This window comes from Falco cherrug, chromosome 4 (assembly GCF_023634085.1).
Source record: "Falco cherrug isolate bFalChe1 chromosome 4, bFalChe1.pri, whole genome shotgun sequence".
Lineage (NCBI taxonomy): Eukaryota > Metazoa > Chordata > Aves > Falconiformes > Falconidae > Falco > Falco cherrug.
The window spans coordinates 73,637,593-73,664,750 of record NC_073700.1 but is presented as its reverse complement, the minus strand read 5'-3'; the positions used below and the strand labels follow the sequence as shown (position 1 = coordinate 73,664,750).

The 27,158-nt window shown below is 40.8% G+C and overlaps 2 protein-coding genes across 2 annotated transcripts in view; both read right to left on the bottom strand.

The window, feature by feature from the left end:
* The window catches only part of ITGA8 (integrin subunit alpha 8), a 118,542-nt gene extending 99,974 nt beyond the window's left edge, over window positions 1-18,568 (bottom strand). The window contains exons 1-6 of the mRNA XM_055708533.1: window positions 18,153-18,568; window positions 17,726-17,850; window positions 6,338-6,438; window positions 3,646-3,769; window positions 1,309-1,370; window positions 257-302 (exon numbers count right to left, since the gene is read on the bottom strand). Coding sequence (XP_055564508.1) covers window positions 257-302; window positions 1,309-1,370; window positions 3,646-3,769; window positions 6,338-6,438; window positions 17,726-17,850; window positions 18,153-18,355 — 661 coding nt within the window. The 5' untranslated portion in view covers window positions 18,356-18,568. The remainder of the gene's footprint in view (window positions 1-256; window positions 303-1,308; window positions 1,371-3,645; window positions 3,770-6,337; window positions 6,439-17,725; window positions 17,851-18,152) is intronic.
* A 7,418-nt stretch (window positions 18,569-25,986) lies between these two features.
* MINDY3 (MINDY lysine 48 deubiquitinase 3) overlaps window positions 25,987-27,158 on the bottom strand; it is a 55,792-nt gene continuing 54,620 nt past the window's right edge. The window contains exon 15 of the mRNA XM_055707822.1: window positions 25,987-27,068. Within this exon, the coding sequence (XP_055563797.1) occupies window positions 26,919-27,068 (150 nt within the window). The 3' untranslated portion in view covers window positions 25,987-26,918. The remainder of the gene's footprint in view (window positions 27,069-27,158) is intronic.

Below are 27,158 nucleotides of genomic sequence, written 5' to 3'. Positions count from 1 at the left end.
GAATGAGCTAAAATGCCAACATAAAAATAGTTATTTCTACTTGTTTCACTTCCTATACAACCTACATCCTGAATTTTCCCTGATTTATTTTTATACTTTGTTGCTTGTTCATGATTCTTCTGACTTATATTTCTTGAAAATAAGACCAGAGACTGGTTATCTTAAACTGAGAAAACAACGGAAATCTAAAACAACATTTTCCACAATGCTTTCTGCTTCACTTCTTAGATCAAGTTAACCAGCCAGATGAACATACCTTGCCAATAAAAACTACCAGGCCCGCCTACTATCAGGTCTCCATTCTACAAAAAGCAGAATTGAATAAAATTACACAACAAAAGAACACAACAAAATTAAGCATGCATGGGAAAAAACAATTTAAATGACCAAAAGAATACCAGAATCATGATAAAGGAGAATAGCCTTCAAAGAAAGGATGAAGGTGCATGAATGTGCAGGAAAATCCACAGTTAAATAAAGTTCATATCCACCCTATGCATCTTCACTTGAATGAAAGCCATGATTTTTTTAGCACTAACACAACATTCTAAAAATTGCTGATTAATTGTAACAAAACAAAGTCACTGTAAAACAGGGTCTTCACATTAAATGAAGGAACAGTAATGCTTTATAGAGAAGTATACTTTTGTCTACTCTACAATGAGGTCTTTACTCCTCAGCTATTAACATGAATAATGATGTAGCTGCAGTACACTGAAAACAATGGCAGTGATCAAAGTTTGGTGAGGTCCTGGAGCTGTAATAATGGCAGGGACAATAATAACAGTTGCAAAGTCTATTCTTTGGCCCACAATATTTTTTCTGGAACTTCTTGGCATATAAGTACAGCTAGTTATTTCCCTTACGCACTTTCACTTTCACCTCCACAGAACAATGGTCTTAATGACTAGCCTGCCTCCAAAAGCATCTTTATACAGGCCATTGTAAGTTTTTAAAACCAGCTGGTGTCTGCCCATTATTTCCTGAAAGTCAGGTCTCTGGAAAGAGTCGTAAGTGGGACACACTGAGACAGAAACACATACAATTTTTCACCCAGTTACCTATTTAGACTAAGCAGAGTCAGACTGGAGTGCTGCAAAGAGATAAACAGGTGCTGATTGCAGTATTTCTTTTATTAGTGAAATCAGAAAGTCTGAAACTTGCAAAGGAAAGAACTAGCAACAACTTCACGAAACATTCCATATGCAACAGCATGGGGATAAACTCTTGATCACTGAGACAGTGCTTGAACACTGGAGATATATCAGAATTACATCTGGTCAAAGTATATCAGAAGCAGAATCTTACCTTGTAAAAATCTAAGCTGAAACCTGCTTGACAAAAGCCTTGACCTTCGGGATCTGCATGGCCTGCAATCACAAAGGTAGATGCATTTTACTGATTTCACAGTGCATGTGGAAGACAGTTTACACACCCCTGGAGCTGTAAGGCTGCAAATGCACAACTACGAAAATACATGAAAAGGCATATATTCTTTTTTAAAAGAGACAGAGAAAAACAAGACTTCTACAAGATCCTGAACATGCAGCCCCCTTGTGAAGATTTTGTAAAATAGGACCAGTTACTTGGGAATTTCTCCTCTCATTGCCAAGGAAGGACCTTGCAACAACTTCCAGGGATTCAGTACGTATTTGGCTGTAGATACAAAAGAGAATAACTTAACAAGAAATCCTAGAATGGTCACCACAGTCTGCTCTGCCATAAACACAAAAATAAGTGTTTACTAAGACATCTCAAAAAATGTTGGCATAGTGGATGGGTCAGCATGGGTCAATGTTCAGAGAACATCTTGGTTATCTGCACTATGGCAAGGGAAAGCAGCACATGCCCTTCACAAGGGCCAGTCCTTAAAGTGATGCACATTTGCTCAGTGAGGACTGAAGTGTAATAAAATTTTGAATGCACATTTGTACATGCAAAAACATCCTTCTTGCTTTGTCCATTTTTATTTCTACAAATTCTCATATAATTCTACAAAGTGTGTTGGCGTGCATTTTAGGGCTTTCCTGTGAGTGCTGAAGTGCTGGAAGTCTGCAGGACTGGGAAACTGAGAGCAGGAATGGCTAATTGAACTCGTCTCGTCAAATGGTATAAGCCTTTAGCAAAGGCCCCGTGAGACATCAGAAGTACATGAAGCAGATGTTACGGGTATTGTTTCTTACAGATTCAGCTTCCTTTTGTACCTATCCATCCAGGGACAAGAATTAGACTTGAAAAGAAAGACAGCACAATTCAGTTTAGATCTATACTACAATGTGAGAAAAGAAAAGCCATAGAGTAGCACTGAATGTACACGCAAATATCTCACATTTCTCTAGGTGTGCAGATTTTCTGGTAGACCATGGAAAGCATTATTTGGCTACATTATTACACAGCTGTCAGACGACAGGAAAATTCAGCTACATGATATGATGCTGTCTCTACAGCTTCACAGGAAAGAGACCTTTCAATTATGTGAAGTAAGTGTCTACTTTTTTTTGTAAAATGCCTATTACTTTCTTGGCAAAATAATCCATGAGAAACTCAAAGGCAGGAGCACCGTTTGCAATAGAGAAACAGTTAAAAGTTGTGTTTTACAATCAGCCCGTGCACGTGGCAAGAACGCTAACTGCAATAGCAGAGTCTCTGTACAAGGGGTATCTTGTCATTCAGACTTGTCATGTTACTGGATAGCATATACAACTTGAAACAGCTACCCATCCCAGCAAAACTGAACATCATAGCTTTGCTGTGAGGGTTTCCCTTGGAAGGGGTAGGTAAGCCCATCATATTTGCTATCTTACACACATTACCTTTAGAAAAATAGCTGAAAGAACAATTCTCTGATCTGTGAGTGCAGAAATTGCCATAGACCTAGCCCAGCCCAAAGCACAGTAAAGTCACTGGACACTTCATATTGATTTTAATAATCTGAAGCACTGAGGTAATGAGGGTATTAATAATCATTATAAACACTTAGATGTAGGATGTTGAACAGGATGAATGACTGATACAATCTAATGTGTGGCATTTTCTGTGGACTTCTAGGTAACTGAACTTGGTTCTAAATATACATGCAGTTTTTCCCTATTCCCCAAGAAGTAAGGCCCAGAGATGGCTACCACACCCACAGAATAGCACACAGAAGAGCACAGAACAGCACTGCTAATGTGCATGGCTTTCTTCCATACTGGAAGTCCTCCACAGATGAGCTATTGTGGATGATATTGGCATGAATGGTGATACAGGCTTGTGTGTTTCTGTGCAGGGTCTGGTCTTCAGACAGTGTTCTTGTGATGAGAGATTTATCCTCAGCACAAGCATGAATAAGTAGTTTAAAATGCTGTCTGGTTCTTATCTAGATCCGTTTGCTACATTTTAAAGCCATTTAAATTGAACCAATTATATCTCATCACTATAACTGCATAAGCTTAATTTACTTAATTTCTCCTCTTTCAATTATACAATGAAGTATCCAATTGCAGGCATATAATTTAATGTTGATTTTTCTTTAAACCCTCATCCAATGCAATAATGTCATATAGTAATCTCCAGTCAATCAAGACAGTGTGAAGACTGAAAGGATGAAAACATTAAGTGCTGCACCAGTTCCTCCAGCACAGGATTGTTCCTGTTTATACTTACTGTTGCGACAAGGTGAATATTCAGCATAGGCACTGAAGTTCTGAATTGCTACGTAGCAGGTGCCAACAGGGTCCTTCTCAGGGCTATCTTTAAGGGTTCTCCAATGATATAAGGGAGCACAAGCCTATCGAAACAGAAACAATGTTACATGTACCTTTGACACACTCACACATCTGGCAAATGTAGTTTTTAATGAACAGTGTAAAAGGATTCTCTCTGGTATTGCATCATTCATACAGCTATGACCATAACATATTGACAGAAGAAAATGAAGGACCACTGCTTCTTGTAATTTCATTATAACCTGGAAAGCATAGACTGATCTTTCACTTACAGCCCTCAGCAGGGGAAATCTGTCAGGGACTACAACTCGCATTCAAACGTATGTTACAAATACCCTCCAAGCCTGCTCCACGAGTAATATGTTTGCTCTATTACTGCTCATTGCACAGGACTTGATCCCATAGTTCAAGGTGTGGATCACATACATGTGGCTGAAGACATTCCTACTTCTGTCTCACTGTGTCTTAAGATAATGGGCGTTACAGCAGAACTGCGATGATTCTACCCTGCTTAGAAGATTTGTCTGGGTGTTGTGTCATATTGTCTATCACAATCATCATATTGTCTGCCTTCTTATAAACCCCTGGTTCACATCTTTGCAGAGATGATACAACTATAATCCATTCAACAGTTTCTGAGCGAACAGGTTTTTGCTAAGTAAGTTTTGGCTAGTAAACTAATATTTAATCTTCTGTGTTATGGTAGTGGTGTTACAAACCATGACAGTGTAAGGATAAAAGACACACAAGCTGTGTAGAGAGAGACATTACCATTTTCAAAATGGTAACTGGATATTTTTATCCTGTTACTGGATAAATTCAGATAAATAAACTGGATAAATTCAGATAACTGGAAAAATAAAAAAGATAAGCTTTCAGGTATGCAGGTCATTCCTCAGGGGTTCCTGTGCCCTGAAACTTTTCAACTGGCTGGAGGAAGAGGAGGAACAAGGCACTACTCCCTACAGCCTTGCTGTACAAATCCGTCATCCGTGTCCAACCTTGTCTTACTTTTTCAATGAGAAACCTGTCTACCTCTGGCAAGGTATTGTTATTATTCACATTATTGCATAAGCTGTCGTTCTGCAATCAGTTCCAGCTGGATGAACGACTGTGCTACTCAGATCTTACCATTAAAGTCATAGCTTCTGGAACAATGGTTTAAAGATCAGGGACTCTTAACATGCCCCTGCCTAGATGACCTTACAGATTAAAACAGAGAGCAAAACCAGAGTGTAGCAATGAGGAGTACATGTCCTATGAGGGTGATTTTAGGTACATTTGACATCAAGCAAAACAGATTGAAACAAGAACTCAATATAATCATACACATTGACCTAATGCAGCTTACTGTCACATTTGTAGTTTTAAAAAAAAGTTTCTGACAGCCTGATGACATTTTCTTTTTCTCTCATTTCAGCCTGCAAAGCTTAAAAGAGAGTTTTCTAGCTTTGTTGTTCAAATCTTTGCCTGAAAACTGTTGACTATATCTCTGTTTCAGAAAGCCTGAGAAGAGTTATCAGAACAAAACAAACTTTGGTCGGTACAGACACAGCACATCAGTCAGTGATGAGGTTTTCTGCTCATTTAATTAAGATTCAGCAAATGATGGTAAAGAACTATTTTATTTCAGTGTGTGAACTGTTGTTTAGTAGAGTATATAAAATGAAAAACCTTCAGAAATTTTTAAATTTTTTAGAATTTTTACATTTACTTAGCTCTGTAACAGAATAGGGTGAATTTTATTTATGTCAAAATCCTTCCCCAGGTTAACCACAAGGCATACTATACAAGGGAAAGCATTTTCTTTAGATACTTCTTCCCTTATGACTACTTAAGTAATAATTAAAAAATTTAAGCAAATCCCAAAACAGAAATTGTTGCTTTGCAATTGTAAAAATTAATAAAACTAATGACCAAACTAATTATTATCACAATTATTTCAGTGACATTTTCAACTTATACTTCAGCACATCAATCGTAAATATAAAATGTCTGTATAAGCAGCATCACCCCTACTTTACTAAGCAATAAAAGTACTTGTCTCCTGCTGGGGTCCTCTATCAATACAGGTAAAATGTCCAGCAAAACTGGAAAATAGACACTGCACTTTGACAGCAATCTTTATTTAGAGCTGTTTTATTATGACTTTTTCACAGCTGTTTTACCATGGCTATGACATAGCTGTTCGAAGCAATGTACATGTGATGAAAGATGTCAGCGCTTTCTCTTACTAATTGATCTTCAGGGCAGGTTCTTGGCTTCCATTACATTCTGCATTTAACATTCCAAATGAGACTTCATAATACAAAACACTTTATAGCATATAGCTATCAGTCACTGTGTATCTCTAAAATGGTCACTATGTGTTTAAAAAAAATCATCGCTCACTTCCATAACAATATGGTATTCTGCTCTTCTCACATGGCAGCAGCATCATCTTCACTTGATCAGTTCAAACTGATTTTATAGACTGCTTTCATTTTCTGAGTTATATACATAATTTGTTTTATAATTCACGCACAATCATAGAGTTGTTTCCATAATCTACACATAGAAAACTATTAAAGATATACATTTGAGAAAAATAAACATTATCTCTAAATGAACACCAAATGCATACAACTTACCACAACTTTTTCTTTATGAGCTTTGACTGTTGCACCAAACCACTGATTTGTCTTAAACTCAATAGGTTCCCTGGTGCCATTGACTTTAATTTTCCTGTTGTCTGACAAAGAAAGATGCATTATGTTGACAGCTTATTTTAAAAAAGTACTACCCTGTGAATTACAGATGCAAGTGAAGAGACTAACAGATATATTACATTGCATCCACTGTCATCATCCTACCAGCTTAACAGCAAATGGACATTCTAGTATCATTTAAGATTTTCAGTGGTTAGTGGAAAACAGCTTAAATTCACATGTGAAAATTCACAGTAATAACAGTTATTAAACTCAAAAAACAAAATACAATGGACTGGTAGAAGAAACCCCATGTTTCCTCCCGCCAAAAAAAGTTTACCTGTAATTTATGATGAAGAATGAACGAGAATTTACAAAAATAGGTGAAAAGCCCTAAAAAGTTTTCTCATATGTGGTAGGAACTGTCCATATAAAAAGCATGTTCCACAATTAGCTTTTGTCAAACAGATGACACTTCTCAGCATGCTTGTTCAAAGACCAACACTACAGATAGCAAAGGACTTGGTTTTTAACAGAATTACATGTGTACACACTGTCACAAGAGACAGCTTCTTAATGTTGCTTTATACACACTCTTGCAGATGTCAGCTTAAGAGAAGCCATCTGGGCAAAGACTCAGACCAATTATAATGCATTTCAGGTTTTAATAAAAAGCAGACATCCCTTCCTTTCACCCTTAGTTCTCTGAAGTAAACTGATTTCCCATATGTTCATAAGCTATGCTCTACCCTTACCAGTCATTCCTAATGAACTTCTCAATTTATACATAAGCAGGGCATTACTCTTTCCCCCTTGTACCTGCATTCCTCTATGTTTGTTTCTGGTTCCTATCAGGAGAGATTTCACAAGAATCAATCCTTTTCATTCACTCTAAGTGAAAATAAAACCATATACTGCCTACCTTGGAATGTAGAAAAAAATGTAACATCAGATTATATTCTATGGATTTACACAATTGTTTTAAAAAAAAAGAGGAAAATGCAGCCAATCCTTTAAAAAGCCAACACTTCCTGGGATTTGCCCAACAGGAATAGAGGAGCTATCTGAATGCTTTTCTAGGATGTTGGATCACCAGTTACTTCAGATCGTGGTAACCTCGTAAATGTTACACATATAAACTGATTTAGGAACAAAAATGCATTACATTGGGATAACAAGGGTACTCTATCTCTGTATTTTTTTCTAATAAACATGAAGGGAAATTGAATGAAAATGAATCTGTGAAAGTTTGAAAGTCTCTGAGAAAACATCTTCCCTCATACAATTTTTTTTTTTCTGTGCTGCACCAATTACAGGAGCTAGTATGGAAATCCATGCTTAGAGAGATAAGAGAGATAAATTTCAGGACTATTTAGACCTCAAAAGTTCAGGAAGTGTAATTTAAAATCTCTCTAAAAGTATTCATTTTAAAAATACCTTTTATTTAAGTAGGCCTAAACTTTAAGAGTGTGTGAGACAGTGACTTTGACACACTGCATTGTAGGAGCTGCCAGCTTCTACTAGTTGTTGGCAACACCACTTTTGATTATTTTCGCCAGTGAAGTCAGACCATTTCAAACTTTAAAGGTCTCTTTTCTCTTTTTAAATGCTCTGGCAGATCTGAACATAATCAATGTCCACAGATGAGGTCCTGACAGAAACAAAGCTTTTGAAGCTTGAAAATCAGCCATGGTCAGCTTACAGCAGCTAGTGCTAGCCTACCACTGAGGATACTCATGACCAGTATTCTAAGTTAAAAAGAGCTTACATTTTCAATCAAAACAGCATACTTGTCTACTGGCAAAGTATACTAAAATGTGAAAAGAAGTTAGGCTTTAAAACTAGGACAAGCATTTGCAGGATTTATAAATCCACAACTGAATTTACCAGTAAATGTACAAGAACTGTACGCACACATACACCCTCCCTGCTTAGTAGCATATCGTGTACTATGAATCCTTCATCACATGGCATGGGACTTTCATTATAAAATAATTAGTGAAATATCACAGACACACAAATTAATAGTTTTTTTTTCCCTAGATAAATCTCTATTGACAGAAATTCTCTAATCACCTTTGTTCAGGATCCTTGCTAGAACTATGGAGTCATATTCCCAGTTTCTGACGTTGTGCCTTAAAATACAGTTTAGTCTTTTGTATGTAACAATCAATCAGTATTTCACATCGCTGTAAAACAGCTACTGCTTCCCCTATAACTTTACCAAAATGAAGCTATACACAACTAACTTCTCTGAATACATGTGGACTGTTATTACTGTGCCCTGATTGTATTCAATTAGACAACAAGGCTCTGAATGAAGCCACTGCAAATGTCTTCTGAGGTAGTCATCCACTTACAACCGAGGACATGATCTAGGGCACAGTTCTTCTCCTCCTAAAGCAAACATCTGAGAAGGTCAGAAGAACCATGGCCTAAAAGAAGTACTTTTTTTTATTTTTTTAATCGACTGTAGATAGCCACAGATAACCAGCTTAGACTAGACTCAGATAAAAACTATTCACTTAGATAATTCCCAATCCAATTTAAAAGAAAATAAAAATCTGACTTTGGTACATCCCTCAAAACTGTGCAATCTAAGCATTTCAAAAAACAGTACGTCTGAATCCTGACAACACCATTATACGACAGGGAAACAGCTCTCCTAGTGTTATTTATGGGCATCTGAGGCCCCCAGGCTATGTCTATACTGTACCTTACCCCCAGGCTAAGCCATATTTCTGCGAGCAGCAAAAATTTGGCTTTAATTCAGGTTGCATTCAAATATCATCTTCTCTTCTGGAAAAGAATGCCTGGCCCCTTTTAGGAAAGAGTCCAAGCTATCTTGTATCAAAATACGTGACACTAGTGCAAGGATAGCTAGAATACAAGGCAGCAGCAGCTGGGCTGGGCACACAACGCCTGAGCCTGTCCACAGAGCAGTCCAGGGAGTGCCTGAGTACCAGCTGGATTGCTTCAGAGCCAGCCCAGGAGCTGTTCCAGATGGTCAACAGTCTGGATGACTCGCAAATTTGGCTTGATACTCAGCCCTGGAATCACTCTTAATTGTACTGCCTAAGTCTGTATTGCAGACGAAGGTCCAGAAAATGAGGACTAGCAAAGAGCAGAGACATGTGTAAAGAAGTATAAATGTAGGTGCAAGGACATCCTTAAACTGCATTTCAGCAACCTAAAAGCATTTCTTATTTTCTATTACAGGAGCCAAGATTCCTATGTATTGGTACTGCCCCACAATCCAGCTTCAGAAAGCAGCTCTCCAGGTGGCAAAACATGTTTCTCAAAATCAGCATTCCCTCACCCAGTCTTTTAGACTTGAGGTTCCTAGGGGCTACCAAAGGGAAAAAGGCCCCTTAAATTTGCAAAGCAGTAGCTGGACAAGTAGAAGAATTTGCATTCAGACAGTAAAAAGCAAACCTATGTAAGAACAACAATGCAGAGATTACTTTTCAGGAATTAATGCCTGAACCTGGAGCAAGTGTTAATGCAAATCCATCATTTGCACACATTAGACTAGATTTGGCACTTTCTACAGGGATTGGTCTCCTCTCAGTCACTGAGTCAGCACATTATAAACTGTTTAGCAGGCATGAATCCAACATTACTCTTCCAAATATTTCTTTGTTGTAATAACAAGGATTTGCATAAGAAATAGATGTATTTGCAAACACTGATAGTGGCTCATTGTGATCCATTCAGCTCCTGAAAAACAGAAGTAAAAAATGCAGCATCTATTATAACTTGAAAATGCTCAAAAGAACAAAAGCTAATCAAAATATTCTAATCAAACTTAACACAGGAAAACTGCTTCTAATCAAAGCAACAAATCCGGCTATGTAATATACCTGCAGCTCTTTCAGGTAAGTTCTCACTGTTCAGGGACTTTGAAAAGTATTATTTTTACTTGCTCTGTGCTTGTCTGCCTGTATGTACTGGATAAACACAGATGGCCATTAACCAGGCATCTGCAGCTGGCTCACTCTGCCCTCTAATCTTACCTACTCAAGACTATATCCAGGACAGCAAATCCCTTTCAAATACCTGTTCTGATATGTGTGTGTGTATCTATCTATGCACATCCATACATCTAAATAAATATATATAACACAAAAAATATCTATATTTCATATATTTATATGTAATGATGTATACACACAGAGTAGAGGTGAACAATCACCTCAACCTATTTGTATTTATATAAAATGGGAATACAAACATATCGAAACAGCAAACATTTATATAGATATATACAGGTCAAAGAAAGTGAATACCTCCCTCAAATGGAGACAACACCTGGAATGCTGTGTCCAGTTTTGAGACACCAGGACAAGACTTGTGGGTGGTTGGCCCAAAGAAGAGAAAGCAAAGGAGGATCTATTTGCACTTTCTCCAATGTTCAATAGGTAGAGAGAACAGAAAGCCAAACTCCCATCTGAGGTATTCAGCAAAAGGAAAAGAGGCAACAGGCACAAGTTGCAGCAAGGGAATTTCTGATTAGATATAAACAAACCACTCTTCACAGTGAGGGTGATTAAGCACCGGAACAGATTCCCCAGAGAGGCAACGGCATCTCCATCCTTGGGTAGTTTCAGAACTTGGCTACAGAAGGCTCTGAACAACCAAATTTAACTTTGAAATCAGCCCTGCTGCATCATTAAGGTACTGGCTTACAGAAGGGAAGAGAGAGAGGGAAGGGTTTGTACTGGTGTACATGGTCCTGTATTCTAGAAGTGAAGGAAGAGAGGCAATCTTACCAAACTCATCGCATGGCAGAGTGGTGTCTTTTTGGTATCACTACCGTAACAGATTCCAATGATACCACTCATTCAGTAACGCAAAGGCAAGTCAGTAACATTCACGGGGTCATTGATGTTAGGCCCTCAACAGAGAGACAGAATACAAATGCAAAGCTAAAAAATATGATCTAGGGAATCAAGCCAAGCAACTGCTTTCATCATTAATGCTGGGGGAAAAAAGGACTTCATAGTGTTTCGAGACAGTACGGATATGCAAACCCCTTGCACGATGAGAAGAATTGCTTCTATTTTTAGATTTATCTGATTCTGCAAACATCTATTTAATTTCTGGTTTTTATTGTGCCTTAGACGCTATTCGTATGAGTTATTTTAATTTAATAGATCATATCTAGAGAGCTTTAGTTGGACTTTCATTCCATGAATCAAGGAAAAAAGAATTATCAAACCAAATAGGATTTTTTCCCAAAGTACCATCTGATCAAAAACAAATTAAGACCTCAGGGCCTGAACTAACATAGCTAAGGATATTTTTCCCCTTCTTTAGATAAGGCTGAGACTTGTAAAAAAAACTCAAGAGAGTCTATTACAAATTAGAATGCTACAAGTGAACCATGAGGCTCCATGTCTTACTGGCACAGCAGACTGAAATGTGTCAACAACATTTAAAAGTACAATGAAGTTTTCCCTCAGCACTCTCTCTTGAGATGCAAATTCTGTTTTATAACAGGATTCTAAGTTTTCCCTAGAACCTTACCATCTCTGCAGCTAATGATTTTTTCATGTAACTAAACCTCTTGAGTCCCACAATACATCCTTTCCTTATACAGTACCTGGGTTCTGTTACAATCAGCTCAACTGCTGGCTAGATCAGCTCATGTTTTTTATCAACTGCATGCTTGGTCAGAACTGATCTACATCCCCCTCCCCTGTTCCTCTTCAGAGGCTGTTCAAATTTTCTCCAGCTAGTTTAGAAAAATATAACCTATTTTAATAAAACTGGTAAAGTTAACTGATAGCAAAGACAACAACCCGGTGAATTCTGGAAACTTAGGGGAAGTAGTATCTAAAATTCTGCCTTTAGGAGCTAATTTAAAACATAAGAACGTGTTGCAGTCTGTTAAGTATTACAATTAAAAGTGACTATTATAATGAGTTTCTGAAATCTGAACTATTCGCTTTTTACCAGATTTCAAATGCAATAGTGCACTTCTAGGGGCATTTAAGTTTGCTTCTGGCTGCAAGATGATTTGAGTGGTTCAGAAGTTCCCCAGTTAATGAAGGAGGGAGAAAGTTCTCTTCATATTGCTCTCCTGCTACCTCTCCTGGCAGCTGAATGGAAAAGCACCCAGCTTAAACAAGGTAACTCTGCCTCAATGCTGAAGCAGAAATAGTCATTGTAAACCTCATTTCATAATGGAGAAACTGAGAAGGAGGATTCAGCTTTGTGTAGGTAAGCAAGAAAAGACAGATTACAGTTCTTTAATATAATGCCAACGCTTGTTCCCCTCTCCCATTGAGTTTCAAAGAGTATCACAGCCCCACACTGCAATGCAACAGGACAGCTTTACAGAGCAGGGAAACAAGGGAGAAGAGTCTCTGCCCTTTAGGCTGTATCTCCTGGAGTAAGGGGATACTAAAAGCCCTTCCATTATACTTTATCTCAGTTCCCTGCTGCAATGGAGCAGGTTAAAGCACCAGTTGTGCTCTCAGCGGCAGTGCTTTCAGCTTCTTCCCAGAGTCTTAGCCTTGGTGCCCAGCTTTATGGAGCTTTTAAGAACTGCAAATACGGGACTGCAGTCAGTACTGTATCAACGGCAGGAAACACAGAGAGTTCCTGCTAAAGTCCCTTCTTGGCTGGAGGCCATTTCACTGGCCAACCCATCTGGGAATGCCCGGTTACATGATTTGCTTATGGATGGGTCAGCTCAAATACTACAGCATGTCAAAATTTCATCCTTCTCTCCTCTGCCCCCTGTCCCTTGTCAGGAACAATATTTCATTAATAGGATTAATTATCGATGTTAGCTTGCAAGTAAATCATCTCAATGCTTTGGAAACCTCTGAATTAGGAACTAAGAAGAACAGAAATAGGTGACCTGAGAAATTAGTGACAATCTGGGAGAATTGCCTGGAGAACAATTTCAGACGGGTGGTATGACTTTTAGGAACGGGCTGCAGATACTCCTGCACCTCTATTAACACTAATTAAGCCACCATCTCAGCAGGGTAGTTTAGCCCACACACATTTCCACATTAACACAAGTTATGCACCTGCTCATAGCATTCAGACCAGCTTGGGCATCCTAACATATGCACGGTGCCACAGAGATGATTTCAGTAGTAGTCTTGCTTTTGAGTATCGGTGCTAGTAGTAAGGAGCCCAGTCCGTGTTTGACAGCTAGAATGTGACACTCAGAAGTAATGACACATTTTTTAAAGGTGTTTTCATATCTTGCACTGGGAATTGAGTGAATAAGGAGTGTTCCTGTTAAGTACACATCAGCAATCAATGCAATATCCACTCCATCATGTGATCTTAGTTTCTGAGAAAAAAGGAGCAAGACAACTTCACAAACCACAGGAATTTGTATTTTGTCATTTAAAGATCACATGACACAAAAAATAGGGTTTAGCCCTGAGTGTCACACCCTGTGTGGTGGCAGGGAGGTTAGCTGCACCTTGCCAGTGACTCTGGGTGCAACCCTTGCAATGCCAGATCTCTGATCCACTGGGGAACAGCACAGCTGTCTTAACATCAGTGTCAGGATGTCAGGTCCAGTTAGGCTTAGCACTTGTATCTTCCCTTCAGGACTCTACGGTAGGATATAGAGTAACTTTCTTTAAACTATAGTTTTAGTTATTTTACAAAATAGAAAGATATTATTCACAGAGAAAAACAAAACTCTTCAACAAAACAGGCTTTACAGGACCAAAGACCATCCTGTCTCAGCTCTACTATCGTAATATTAACCTAACCAAGCCCAAGTTTTTCACTGAGGTGTCTGTCACTTACTTAGTTCCCTCAAATCACTTTCTGAACAAGTGCCCCCTCTAAGGAAATAAATGCTTGTGGAGAGAGATTTTGTTCCTTTTTAGTTTGTTATACTTTACAGTCCCCTAACAAGGCATATCTGCCCTTTCATTAAGTAAACATCTAAACATCTGTAAAATACAGGATAACTATACATTGGTACAAAGCAGCTCCACACTTGTACTAATGTACACACTTGTACACCACGATATTTGAAAATGTCCAGAAGCTTGACTGAAGCCATCACAGAATACTAGTCAGTGTCCTCACTGTTTCCATTTAGTAGGACCCAGATAATTAATAGTGTTAATATAAAAAACATAAAAGCATTTGCAAATGGAGGAACCCTTCTTGAAATTAGGTTTACTGTTCTTGTGGAAACAGTGAAATAATTTGTACAGTTACACATAAGTCTTACTAATTAGGTGCCCACTTAGGCACTTGTGGCAGTGTAAGTCCAAATAACATCCACGTGCACTGCATGTTCCCTCCTCAACGGCAGAACATAACTTGCATTGAATGCAACATATCTGAGCTTCATTTGTGTACCCGGTTCTCAGAAATGGAAGACATGAGCCCTCATGCTCATATATGATTTAAACCAGTGGTTTTCAACCACTTGGATTTGTTAATCTCTTGAATTTTTATGTTATGGTGGAAATTTCACAGTTTCTGTGACCTGCAGCAATTTCACATATATAACTTGGGACATAGTATATGCGAATCTGCTTTTCTTTTAAAAATTCTTTAGAAGTCCTCCATTGAACTCTTGTGGCTGAAAAATACCAATTTCGTAAATTCTTCATCTATTTGTTGGGTCACACTGCCTTTTAACTGTTACATTACACTCTTCCTTTCTTTCTAGTTCCACTCGATTCTTACTTCTGAGCTTAATTAAAAATGCTTTCAATTATTCAGCAGGGGGTTTTTTCCTTTATTGTGCTTAGTGAAACTAACTGAAAGAGCTGGTATTATTTTGTTAGAGTTAAGAAAAAAGTACTTAGAAAAGGAAGCTTTGTATAAAAATGCATCAAAATGAAATCTTCCAGCTCTGAAGCAGCCTCTGTAGTTCTTGTTCTGTTTCAGAAAACATTCCCAAAACTTTCCAAGACTTCAAAAAATCTCCTACGAGGCATGAAGCATTAATCTTTAAAATTAAAGCTGCTAGAGCTGAATTTCCACTCTTCTAACAATTACTGGGTGGTTTTGGTTTGGAAGAAAGGATAATCTTGTGGTTAAGGAACTGGAGGGAGAATAAAAAATCCCAAGCCAGCTACCAGTATCATCACCAGCTTCATGTATGATCTTTGACAATCCAGACTGACTTCTTTGTGTTTATTAGAATAAATGTAAAAATGGGAATATAAATATAAAATGGGAATAGCAGCATTTCTGAGTGATGTCATAGGAAGCAGGCACAGTGAGTTCAAGGTGCCTGTACAAGCAAGTGCCATAAACTCAAAATACCCCTCATATTTAATAAGGACTAAGTCCCACTAGGCATGCAATGGCCCAAAAGGAACTGTGTGTAACAGACTATTTGAAGCAGTATCATCTAGGATAGAGCTTGTGTGGACTACTCAGGAGGAATAGTGGAAAAGATGGAAAACTTTCTCCTCTGAGTAGCGTATTTTGGAGATAAAAAACTGCCATGAAATCTACGTGCATACTTCAGCAAAAAAAGTACCTAAGCCTATTGGAGTTGGCATTTATGTTGCTGGCAATGAAGAATAGGTGTCGGCACAAGCTATGCAAACCCTCCCGGGATCTCAGTCTATGAGGGCAGTTGGCCATTGCTCAACTGTGCAAAATGACACCTTTGCTGCCCTTGGTGCCAGAATCAGACAGCTAACTCCTAAACCTGCCTATGCTGCAGTCCCTCCTCCAAGTACAGTGTATTTACATCTACACAATGGGCGCTCTCTGGCTTAAGTTCAGCTGTTTGCAAGTCAGGCATCTATCCGGAGGACACAATTACCCATCTCAGGTAGACCAAACGAACTTTGGAGATTCCAAATCACACAAATAGTTGTGTGATACAGTCCAAACCCTTGTTAATATACTTACTCATCAGCCTGTGGTTGTGCATATTCAAAGCATAGTATCTGCATAGGGATACATCTGCCAAGAACATGGATTTGTCCTGAGTTTCCTACAGGAAAGCCAGATGCCCTTCTATGTTTCATCACTAGTTTTTCATTCATTTTTCAAAACGCCCCTTCATTTTTCAAAACGCCCCTTCAAAATGTGATGAAATTTTTATTTGGTCTGAAAGTTTTCTATTCAAACCTGAAATTAACTTCTATAGATAATATACTCCACTTCTGTCACTTGAACTACTTGATCATAAGATGGAAACACATTAATATTCCCTAAACTGGTTTTATTTTAAAGACGTACACTCAGGACATATTGAAATAAAAATATTGTATGCATACTGTCCATGTCTGTACATTCACATTTATACATAACTATACGCTGTACATGGTACTACATGCCCAAGTAGCCATACACACACACAGGAACCATCTCTTACCCTGTTTTGAAGAACGCCCAGCATGATGGGAGAGTCATCCTGAGCACAGTTCCTAAACACTAACATAGTAATAGGATGTGTGGGTGGCTGGAGCTGGAAGGGGTAAAGAACTGCACTGCTTACTTGCTACGTTTAAGTAAGCTCTTCTAATTTAATTTGGAAAAAAACCTGAATTGTATTGTGTCTGCACTTAAATAAACCACAAATGCTAAGATTAAATATAACTTACAGAGTTATAACTTGTGCTTAACGATTAAACTGTCAAAGTCTGCCTAAATAAAGGCTTCAGTTTTAAACTCCCTACAAACACTAGGTTTAAATTATTTTCAAGACCTATAAAGAGACAACAGAAAACATAAACAGCCTGAATTGTTTAAAACGTGTGTTCCCTCTAATTAAATAAGAAACATCTGTGTTGGGGTTTTGGAAGTGGATATAATCTATCCACATTGTGCCTAAATCGGTTTGCATCTAGATTCCAATATTCTGAAATAAAATTCTTGCTTTCTGAAAAGAATTAAATAAGCATGCCACATGAGGTACTTCATCCCTCTGAACAGATGGAAAACCCCTTGCTAAAAACAACAGCAAACACTAGCAATCCTGTGATTTCCAGGATTCGGAGAAGTGTATGAGACATGGATTTGGGGGTTTTGCCTTCTAAGCACTCAGGGGAAAAAAGGTATTTTCAAAATGAGTTATCTGCCACAAACACCTTTCGGTAAAGCATTAAAAAGGGGAAAAAAAAAAAAAAAAAAGGCAGCTGCTAAGATGAACGACGCACAGATCCCTGAAGGTCATCCTCCCGTTATTTCTCTGGGGACCGTTAAACCCTTCCCTGCAAGCACACAGACTCCCAGGAGCCGGATTTCCCAGCGCTGCAGATGCTCAGATCAAAGTGACACAAGCACGGCGGGCGCGGGGGAAACTCGTGCCGAGGGAGCCCCGAGCGCAGCGCGACACACGCGGCGCCGCGGGCCGCCACTCACTGGTGTTGTCGAAGGGTATCTGCCGGCAGCGGGCGGCGGGCCAGGCGCAGTGGTACACCGCTCCCCCCTCCACGATGTCCGGCTGCGTGGTGTTGGCTTTGGGGGCTCCCACCAGGACACTGACCCTGCAAACACACCGGGCAGTCACCGCGGCGATGCGGACCGGCAGGCGGCGGCCCCGCCACGGCGGGCCAGGGGCTGTCACCTCGGCGACCGGCCCGCGGGACGCCGCCGTTTGCCCCCCGCCTTCCCCAAAGCCCCCCCAAAGCCCCGCAGCCCCGGCCAGGCGGGGGGGCGGCCCGGGGGCGCTCGCTCGGGCGCAGCCCTCACCTCGGCACCCCCGGGGAGCCGGGCGCCGCGCTGAGGGGAGCGGCCCGCTCAGCCCAGCCCGGCCCGGCCCAGCCCGGCCGGCGGCGGCGACACTCACGTGCTGGGGTCGGGGATGTAGAAGTCCACCGAGTACCCGAAGTAGCTGCCCGGGGGCCCGCTATACACCGTCAGCTTCTCCTCGTCCAGGTTGAAGGCCACCAGCGCCGGCGCCCAGAGCAGCGCTGACAGGAGGAGCAGCGAGCGCGGTCGCTGCCGGCGGCGGGCGCGGCCAGCCCCGCGCCCCCAGCTGAGGCGCAGCATCCTCGCCCCCTCCGCGGCCGGCTCCCGCTGGCAGAGCGCAGCGGAGCTGGGGGCAGCTGTGCGACGGCCGTGCGGTGCCGCGGCGGTCTGGCTGCCGCCGTGCGCTGGCGGCGGGGCGGGGGAGGCTCGGCCCCGCTCACCCCGCCGCCGCCGCCGCTGAGGGGCGAGCCGCGCTCGGGCGCCCCCTGGCGGCCCGCGGCGGGCAGGGCTGCGGGGCGGTGCCGCGGGAAAGCGCTTCTGCTGCGGGGCGGCGGCCGGTGCGCCTGTGTCCGCTGCCGGGCGGGGCGGGCCGGGGCCGGGGCTGGGGCCGCCCTCGCCGCGCCGCCCTCGCCGGGGCAGAAGGGGGCCGGGGCCGGGGCCGCCGCCGCCGCCGCCCTCGCCGCCGCCCTCGCCGCGCCGCCCTCGCCGGGGCAGAAGCGGTCTGGGAGGGGACGGTGCTCGCAGCGCAGCGTCCGCGCTGTGGCTGTCGGGGACCCGGAGCGGCCCTCGTCCCCCAGCGCCGGGGCCCAGGCCCCTCCGTCCCGGCTGAACACGGCGCTCGGCGGTTCCGAGCACGAACCGCGCTGTGCCCGGGGAGAGCCGCTTGCCCTGCAGGGCAACGCCGCCGGCGGGGCTGGGCCGAGCGGGGCGCCCCCCGCGCTGCCCCGCGCCTGTCCCTGTTCACCAGGGAAAACAGAGCTGAGGCCAGTGGTTTCGAGTTGACTTTCTCTTGGCTTCCAACGTTTTCAAGAGTTTAAATTCAAGAGTCTGATACTTGAAAATTCCATTAAGGAAATTAAAGTGCATGGGGGGGCGGAAATAGACGTTCTTTGGATTGTTACGTGACTGCCAGGATGGCTATTATTAAAAAAACAAACAAACAAAAAACAAACGAACCAACCAACCAAACAAAAACCAACCAAAAAAAATCTACCCAAAGCCCCAACAACAAAAAACACCAAAAAAGTCCCAACAAACCAGTAACCAAAAGAGCCTTCTAACCACAGTGAAGACAAAAGCCCAGCCACACCGTTCAGAGCACGTTAGGAACTGCATTCTTCTGGAAGTTTCTTTATTAGCACTTACCGGGCTACCTAAAGTTTTACTGTGCTGAAGGGGCACCTCACAAAGGACAGCGTGGCTGTGGGCCCTCACCACAGCACCACGCCGGAGCAGGCGCCAAGCCTGTTTTCTTACGGAAATAACCAATACTACTCCATCACACGTGGCATTAAACGGAGCTTTTAGAAGGCTCCTCTTATTATTTCTTCCTAAAAGTGATTAAAACCTATGAGGCTATATAACTCCTGTTTTGAATTGTTTTTCCCCTGAAAGCTTCACAATAGTGTTCTAGCTCTTTCTTTTTTTTGTTGAGGCAATGTAATGCTGCCTGCCTGAAATGCTCCCTTCCCCTAACAGCTAAATGGGGCATCACGCCTAGGGCTTGCTGGAACAGCACTCTTACTATTTTTTCTGGCCAACTCAAAGGTAGGACGAAAAGGAGGAACATTTTATTTTCTATGTAATCAACTCTGTTAGCAGGAAAAAAGGATTCTTTTTTCAACATTTATAATAGAGAAAGATCAGAAAAATAGAGAACCCATTTATAAACATGCTACAGTAAAGCATACCTGTGAAAGCAGCTGGGAGTAGTTTGTTTTGTTCTGAGGTCCTGGTTTCTTTACTTTTATGTTTGTTTTATTTTAAATGCTTCATGGCAAGATTATTCAGATAAGACTGACATTCCTGTTCACGAAAATAGAACAGTGTGTTTAGTTCCAGCATTAACTGTATGACCCTTAGCTGTCCCCACAAGGCTTGTAGTATTCCTTAATTCTGCTCGCCTTACATTTGTACTGGCATTACTCTTGGTTTTTATTAGACTGAAACATCACCATTGACATTATTTCACTATTTTACATTGAACAAATAACTCCTAGAGATCTAAGCACCAGTAATAAATTCAGAAGTACCTCAATGACCTGTAGGGATAATGCCTACTCTCAGAAGTCATACAATTTTAAAGCAACTGAAGGGATTTGAAATTTGTGTTGCTTTTTGCTAAATAATAATAATAATAATAATAATAATAATGCCTTGCTCTTATTTAGCACAACAGTCAGTTCCATTCCTGAGTGTCACAAGTGAAGTTTCTGGGGCTCAGAGAACCGCTCAGAGGGCACACCAGACCTGTGGCACTCAGGGTAAGAAGGCAGCATATTCTGGTGCTGTATCCACCTTGTACACATCTATCCAGAACAGAGGTAGAATTCAGCAGTTAGCATAGTTGGAGACAGGTGACTGTTCACACAAATGAAAAGCAGAAGGGGCATAGCAAGAACATAGACAGTTCGCACTTGTACTCCTCTTGTACCTGTCTTTCAGTTTGAAATATATGCCACCTAACCTGGTTGGTTTGAACTAAATTTAAGAAAGGAAAAGTGTTTCAAATGGCTATCAGTGCTAAAACCTGTATGGAAAGGAGGGTGGGACGGAAAGAAGGGAATCTCTTTCAAGATCCTTTTACACCCAAGGTGTTAATACAGAGCAGTCCCCTGCCCCTTATCTTTTCCCTTCCCTTCCCCCCCCCTTCATATAAAGAAGAGAGACGTGGGTGTAGGATATTCCAAATCAATTCAAAGACGTAAACAAAAAGAATGATCTTTTCATTTTTCAAAGGATTTGTAATGATCCCCCAAATAACCTGGACCTGTTCTGATCACTAGAAGCTTTTTCCAGATCTTGGTTTTCTCAGACTTTAGAAATTTTTTGAACTGGAGATTGTGCTCTGCACTGCTCAGGAGGTAAGCAGTAGACTGAAGTTTGGCCTTTAGCATACCTGTGGCCTGATACATTAATGGCTTTGGATATTGAACTAAAAAGTCTTAATAGGCTCTAGAACCTGACCTGGAGCCAGGACAGAGAGCTTTATAAGAATGGAGCTTATATATATATATATATATATATATATATAAAAAGCACTTGTATAAGAACATTTAGTCAGCAGGCCAAAAGTCATTATCTACCCTATAGAATACCTTACAGAATAACTGGAAGGTCAGTGGTGGGACCAAATAATTCATACAGAAAAATACAAGATTCATGGTGTGGATTTCTACAGCTTATATTATGTGCAGTTGGTGAGGTTAATATGTCATTATGGTCTTGCCAATCTTATAAATAGATCAGTCAAAGCTTCTACGGAAAGTTTTGCCAAGCAGATCTTAAATACTAGTATTTCATAGAACCCTCTATTATGAAAGCTTTAATCTTACTTATGCCATTATTTAGTAATGTACCTGCTAGCAGAGGAAGGGTAAGTATTTCAAAGAATCATATGGGATTTTAACATAAATCTTGTCAAAATTAACGTCAATTTTACTGTTATATCTTTTCAAAACATGCCAGTACAGAAGATTAAGTGTCCACTTCCCATAGGAAAGCTTGCCTTTTCTTTTAGTTGTTTCTGAGTTTTGTTTCTGTAGGCAGGAAGCCATCTCCTGAACTGTAATTGGAGCCATAACATAGTATTTTGTATTGATTATCCTGTCACAAAGCAAGAGGATAAAATGAGAGTGTGACCATACTCTACATGAATTCGTGAGATCTGAATTCAGGATGACATGCCAACAGAGGATGCAGCCTTCAGTTTTGAACCTTACCTCTGTAAACACTGTCCAAATTAAAAATCTTAGCAGAAGTAATTAATAAATGAAAGGCATTAAAGCTAATTTGAGAGTGAGCAGACTAAATCTTCTAGCAATCTAAGCGTATAGCCTGTGGGAAAAAAATGTTTCTTTTCAGGAGATCTCATGGAAATACTTTTTTTTTTTTTTTTCATCTGTTATGAGTATTAACTAGTTTAATCACATGTAGTCAGTGTAAACCTCTAATAATCCAATCTACCATCTTGGTGTAAGCACAGACTGGTTGATTAGTGTGTGAGACCCCAAGTATGGAACAGCAGGGACGTGGCTGGGGAGGTTGCGAATGCGCTCAGTGCTCACACTGCACCTCTTGGGCTATTGCGGTCAGCGGCCTTGTAGCACAATACTCAGCAAACCCACCACGGAGCCTGAAGGTGCTCTCCAGAGCATGCCTGATGCTATATGCTAAGCAACTTTGCTTGCAATCAAGAGTATCCAGAGTAGCTGTTTGTAGACAGTCATCTAATCGGACAGCAAATGCCCCGCAGTATGCACTGTACTAATGGACATTCTTGTTCCCGCTCATGAACTGTTGTGGAGACGTAGCCATTTCACCACCCTAATGGATTTTACTCCTACATCCAGGCCCATCTTGGCCTCCTTTGCCCTAATCATCCTCACAAGGAAGAGAAGAAAGACTGAAAAAGCATACCGATGGATCAGATAAGCAGAAATTATAACTGTCTGAAAGATAAAGCCAAGAACTTCAACAGAAGTATTCAAAAAACAAAGTACTCTGCGAGCACTTAAGTGATTCAATGTTTTACAGGGGTCTTCATGTGGAGTATAAAAAGGATATTTACTTTTGGATTTATACTGGCTGCTTGCCTTGAACAGCTCAGGCTTTAACAAATCAAAAATATCTTCATTAGCCTTAAAAGCCTTCAAATACAGTTCACCTGGGCTAACATGGAGCATGAGAAGTAGTCTTTCTATTATTTATTTAATGTGTTTAGAGTATCTAACTGTAAACTCAGTACACATCAAAGTGGAAATAATTTCTTTTCCACCATTCAACCAGCACTTGACTCTAGGACCTCTTTTTCTCCTCATCTTCTTGTTAGGAAAGTGAATTTAGAGCAAAGAGACACCAACATGTAGCTGAACAATTTTCTGTCTCAAAGAGCTTTGGGATATGGGAAGGAGAACCATGTTGCCACTAGGACACTAGTCTCCCAGAAGATGCTGAGCTTTCCTCGGCAATTAAAATTGAACCACTGTGCAAAATGTAAAAAATCATTCACCTAGAGAGTATTGATCAAAATGTCATTTAATTGCATATTTAATTCATGTGCTTTCTTACAGTTAACATTATCAATTTGCTCTGATTAATTAAAGCACGTATTTAATCCCGTAGAGTGCTCTGGTATTACTTATCGACTAAGCCTCAATTAGCAAAATGCAATATATATATATATATGTATACACACACACACACATATGTAGCCTATATATTTGGCACTTAGAGCAGAACAACCTGTGAAAAGTATATAGGTTTCTGGTCATTTTTCTATGAAAGCAAATTAAAAGTACCAGGCATTAATGCCCTACATATTATAAGTCTGCCTTCTAAATAACCACACTCTTTCAGGGGACAAAAGGTGAATTTCTATACAGTCAGACTCTCTCCCATCTTGTTCATCAGGGAGGAAAGGACAGAAAGGTTCACTTGGCTGGGGCTCTCAGATGAGCTGGCCAAGTCCCACCAAGCACTGCTAGTTCAGCCTCTGTACTCCAAAATTACATGAAGGAAACCAGAAGCCAGGCCTCAAACAGCTGGGCAGTATGAGGGAGAAAGAAGGGAAGAGCAATAAGGGCTCTTACGCCACACTAAGCACCAATACCTTGAAGTACAGCAGAAGTTTTAATCAAGGTTAATGCTTATATATAGCTCTCACATCAGCTGGGCTTCTAATTTTTTTTTTTTTTTCTTCTTCTGTGAAATAGATCATAGATTGTCTCTGACCATGGACTGGAAAAAGGCTGTTCATTCTAACAGATTCGAGCTATGGTTCAGTGCAAGCTCTGGTGTGAGATACTCTAGTACGAGCCCAGTCAGACACCAGAATCCAGGAGAAAGTGCAAGAAAAGTGAATTTTCACTTTCCAAGATATCAGTGCAAATCTGCCTAAAGACATTTATCTTCAATGTGCAAAACAAGCTAAAGCAAATACCTATCAAGCCTGAAGTATTCTAGGAAAAGTAAAGTTTCAGACTCAACAGGCAGTCCAGATTAAAGCAGATTTTCTTAATTAAGTAATTATCCATATACTTTTGAGTAGCAATACCACTGTTGCACAAATCTTTTAGCATCAAGCCCACACAGCAAGACAGAATACTTGTGTTCTAAGTAAAATGAGTCACAGAAGATGAATTAAGGAATCCAAATTGTCATCTGCAAAGGATTATTTTTTTTCCACCAGAAAAAGGAATCTCAAAAACAAGTAAGATACACTGCTGTCAGCTCTGCAATAAGGATCGGTGATAGTAATTTCAGCAGTTAGGTTTTTAAACAAGTCCTGATTGAGCTTGTTTGGTAGCTGAGGGGAGACAAGGCTGCAGCAGTGGCCTCTGTGAGAAGTTGTCACCAGCTGTCCTGATGTTGCATAGAGCCAGTTCCAGGGGGTTCCATGATGGACCTGCCACTGGCCAAAGCTGACCCTGCCAGCAAAGCCGATGCTTGACACCAGGTCAGTGCAGAAGGAGGCAGGAGGAGCTCCAGAAGCCGGAGCAGAGATTCCCCGGCAGCCCCTGGTGAAGCCCACGGTGAGGCAGGCTGTGCCCCTCAGCCCAGGGAGGTCCATGGTGGAGCAGGTATCACCTGCAGCCCATGGAGGACCCCACGCTGGAGCAGGTGGATGCCTAAAGGAGGCTGTGACCTCTAGGAAGCCTGTGCTGGAGCAGGTTTACTGGCAGGACCTGTGGACCCATGGGGAGAGAGGAGCCCACACTGCAGCAGGTTTGCTGGTGGGACTTGTGACCCTGTGGGGGACCCATACCAGAGCAGCCTGCTCCTGAAGGATGGCAGCCCATGGGAAGGACCCTCACTGGAGCAGTTTGTGAAGGAGAGACCCTGTGGGCGAGACCCCTGTGCTGGAGCAAGGGAACAGTGTGAGGAGGAAGGAGCAGCAGAGATGAAGTGCTTTGAACTGACCACAACTCCCATTCCCCATCACCCTGCCCTGCTCAGCAGGGAGGAGGTAGAGGAGCTGGGACTGAAGTTGAGCCTGGGAAGAAGGGGGGCAGGGGAGAAGGTGTTTTAGCTTTGTTTCTGTTTCTCACTATCTCTATTCTTAATAGGCAATAAATTAAATTACTTTAGAGTCTGTTCTGCCTGTGATGATAACTGGTGACTGATCCTCCTGTCTTCATCTCAACAAGGACATAGGGAGCTTTTTCTTCTATTTTCTCCCCTTGCCTTGCTAAGGTAGGGGAGTGAGAGCACAGCTGGGTGGCCAGCCAAGGCCAGCCCACCACAGAACTATACTGTTCACCCATTCCCACGTGTAAACCTAACATTGGACAGTCTTGCAGAGGACATATTTGCAAGCGTCACGCAAAGGATGTTCTCTTTCTACCACGACTACATGCTTTACAGTGCAAATTCTCCAACAAAGGCTTCTCCCCCATGCTACATACCTCATTTTTGACAAAATCAGTTTGTTTTCCTGCATGAGGGTCATTCTAGACTCCTATTGTTACAAAATTTTTAAAAATAAGTAGTTCTGCATGCAAAATTCAGCCCTGCTGGCAATAGCATGGTCTCATCTATCACAGTTAAGATGTAATAAATTGTTTTTTGTTTCGGTTTTCTTTTCTTTCTTGAGATGTGCTCAACTTGAATTGAACAGAACTGACATTTCTAAACCCATGGTCCCTTTTCATTATCTTTGAGGTGCAATAAACAAGTTCAATTAAAACCAAACTTAAAACAATACAACATGATTCAAGGAAAAGATTTTATTTTAGGGCTAACAAGTTGGTAATAAATAAAGGAATATAATAATGTAATAACAGATGTTCTCATGCACTTAACACATACAGTAACGCTGGCTTACACTGCTGCTTGGACAAATTGAGAAGAGGTATTTGGCAATATTGTAAGTTTGAATAGTTTAAAGATTATAGAACAAGAAATTCTTTTTGCTGTTTTTACATTTCTTTTATACAAATTCAAATAAATATTAATACACCTATTTTTCCTCAGATTTTCTGTTCACTTTTAACATGCCTGGTAACTAAGCCACAGTAATATACAACTGCCAAGAAAGAGTATTTATGAATTATACTTATTAATATTCCTAAAAATGTATCATATTTATGTCACATTGTGCAAGCTCTTTAGGTAAAATCAGATTTTAGGAAAAACTGCAGAAAATTTAAACTCATCAAAACATATCCAGTGCAAAGGCCAGTCTAGTCCACACATTATGGTACTGTAATGTAAGCCAATATAATTTAAATAATAAAACATGCCTATATGATTCAGAGGAAGCTGAATATGTTTTACGTTTTAAAGATCTGACATCTAATATGCAGATTCTGCAATATCAGACATTTTTCAAATCTTCATGAGATGGCAAAATAACGTTAAGAATTTATAAGTAGGCTTTTTTTTTTTTTTTTTTTAGGATAACTCACATTAACAGTACTACAGTGGCCAAAAAAGACAAACTATTATAATAGAAATCAATCTGATTAAAAAATTAAATATTCCAATTAACACTGAAAAAGTGTTTGTAATCATTATTTACAATTCATCAATGATACCAGTGTATAACTCCACACAGTCAAAGCATACCACTTTCCAAGCAAATACCAATTTTTGCATCCCCATTCAAGGATTCAACAGCAGTATGTTGTTTGTGTGCAACATATCAGTTTAAAGAAGGAGATCGATCTGTGGTCCAGAGTAATTCTATGTATGGCCATTTGGTTTGCAAGCAGCGTTTTACAGGTGTGTCGTCAGTCTGTAGCATTGGTTCTTCAAAACCCGTAACAACTGCTGTGCCTTCTACATACATGACCTGTCAAAATAAACCCAATTATGTCAGCCTATGTTTGTTTAAGAACTGAGAGATGATTATTTGATTATTTTCACTAGGTTAAGAGAGGAT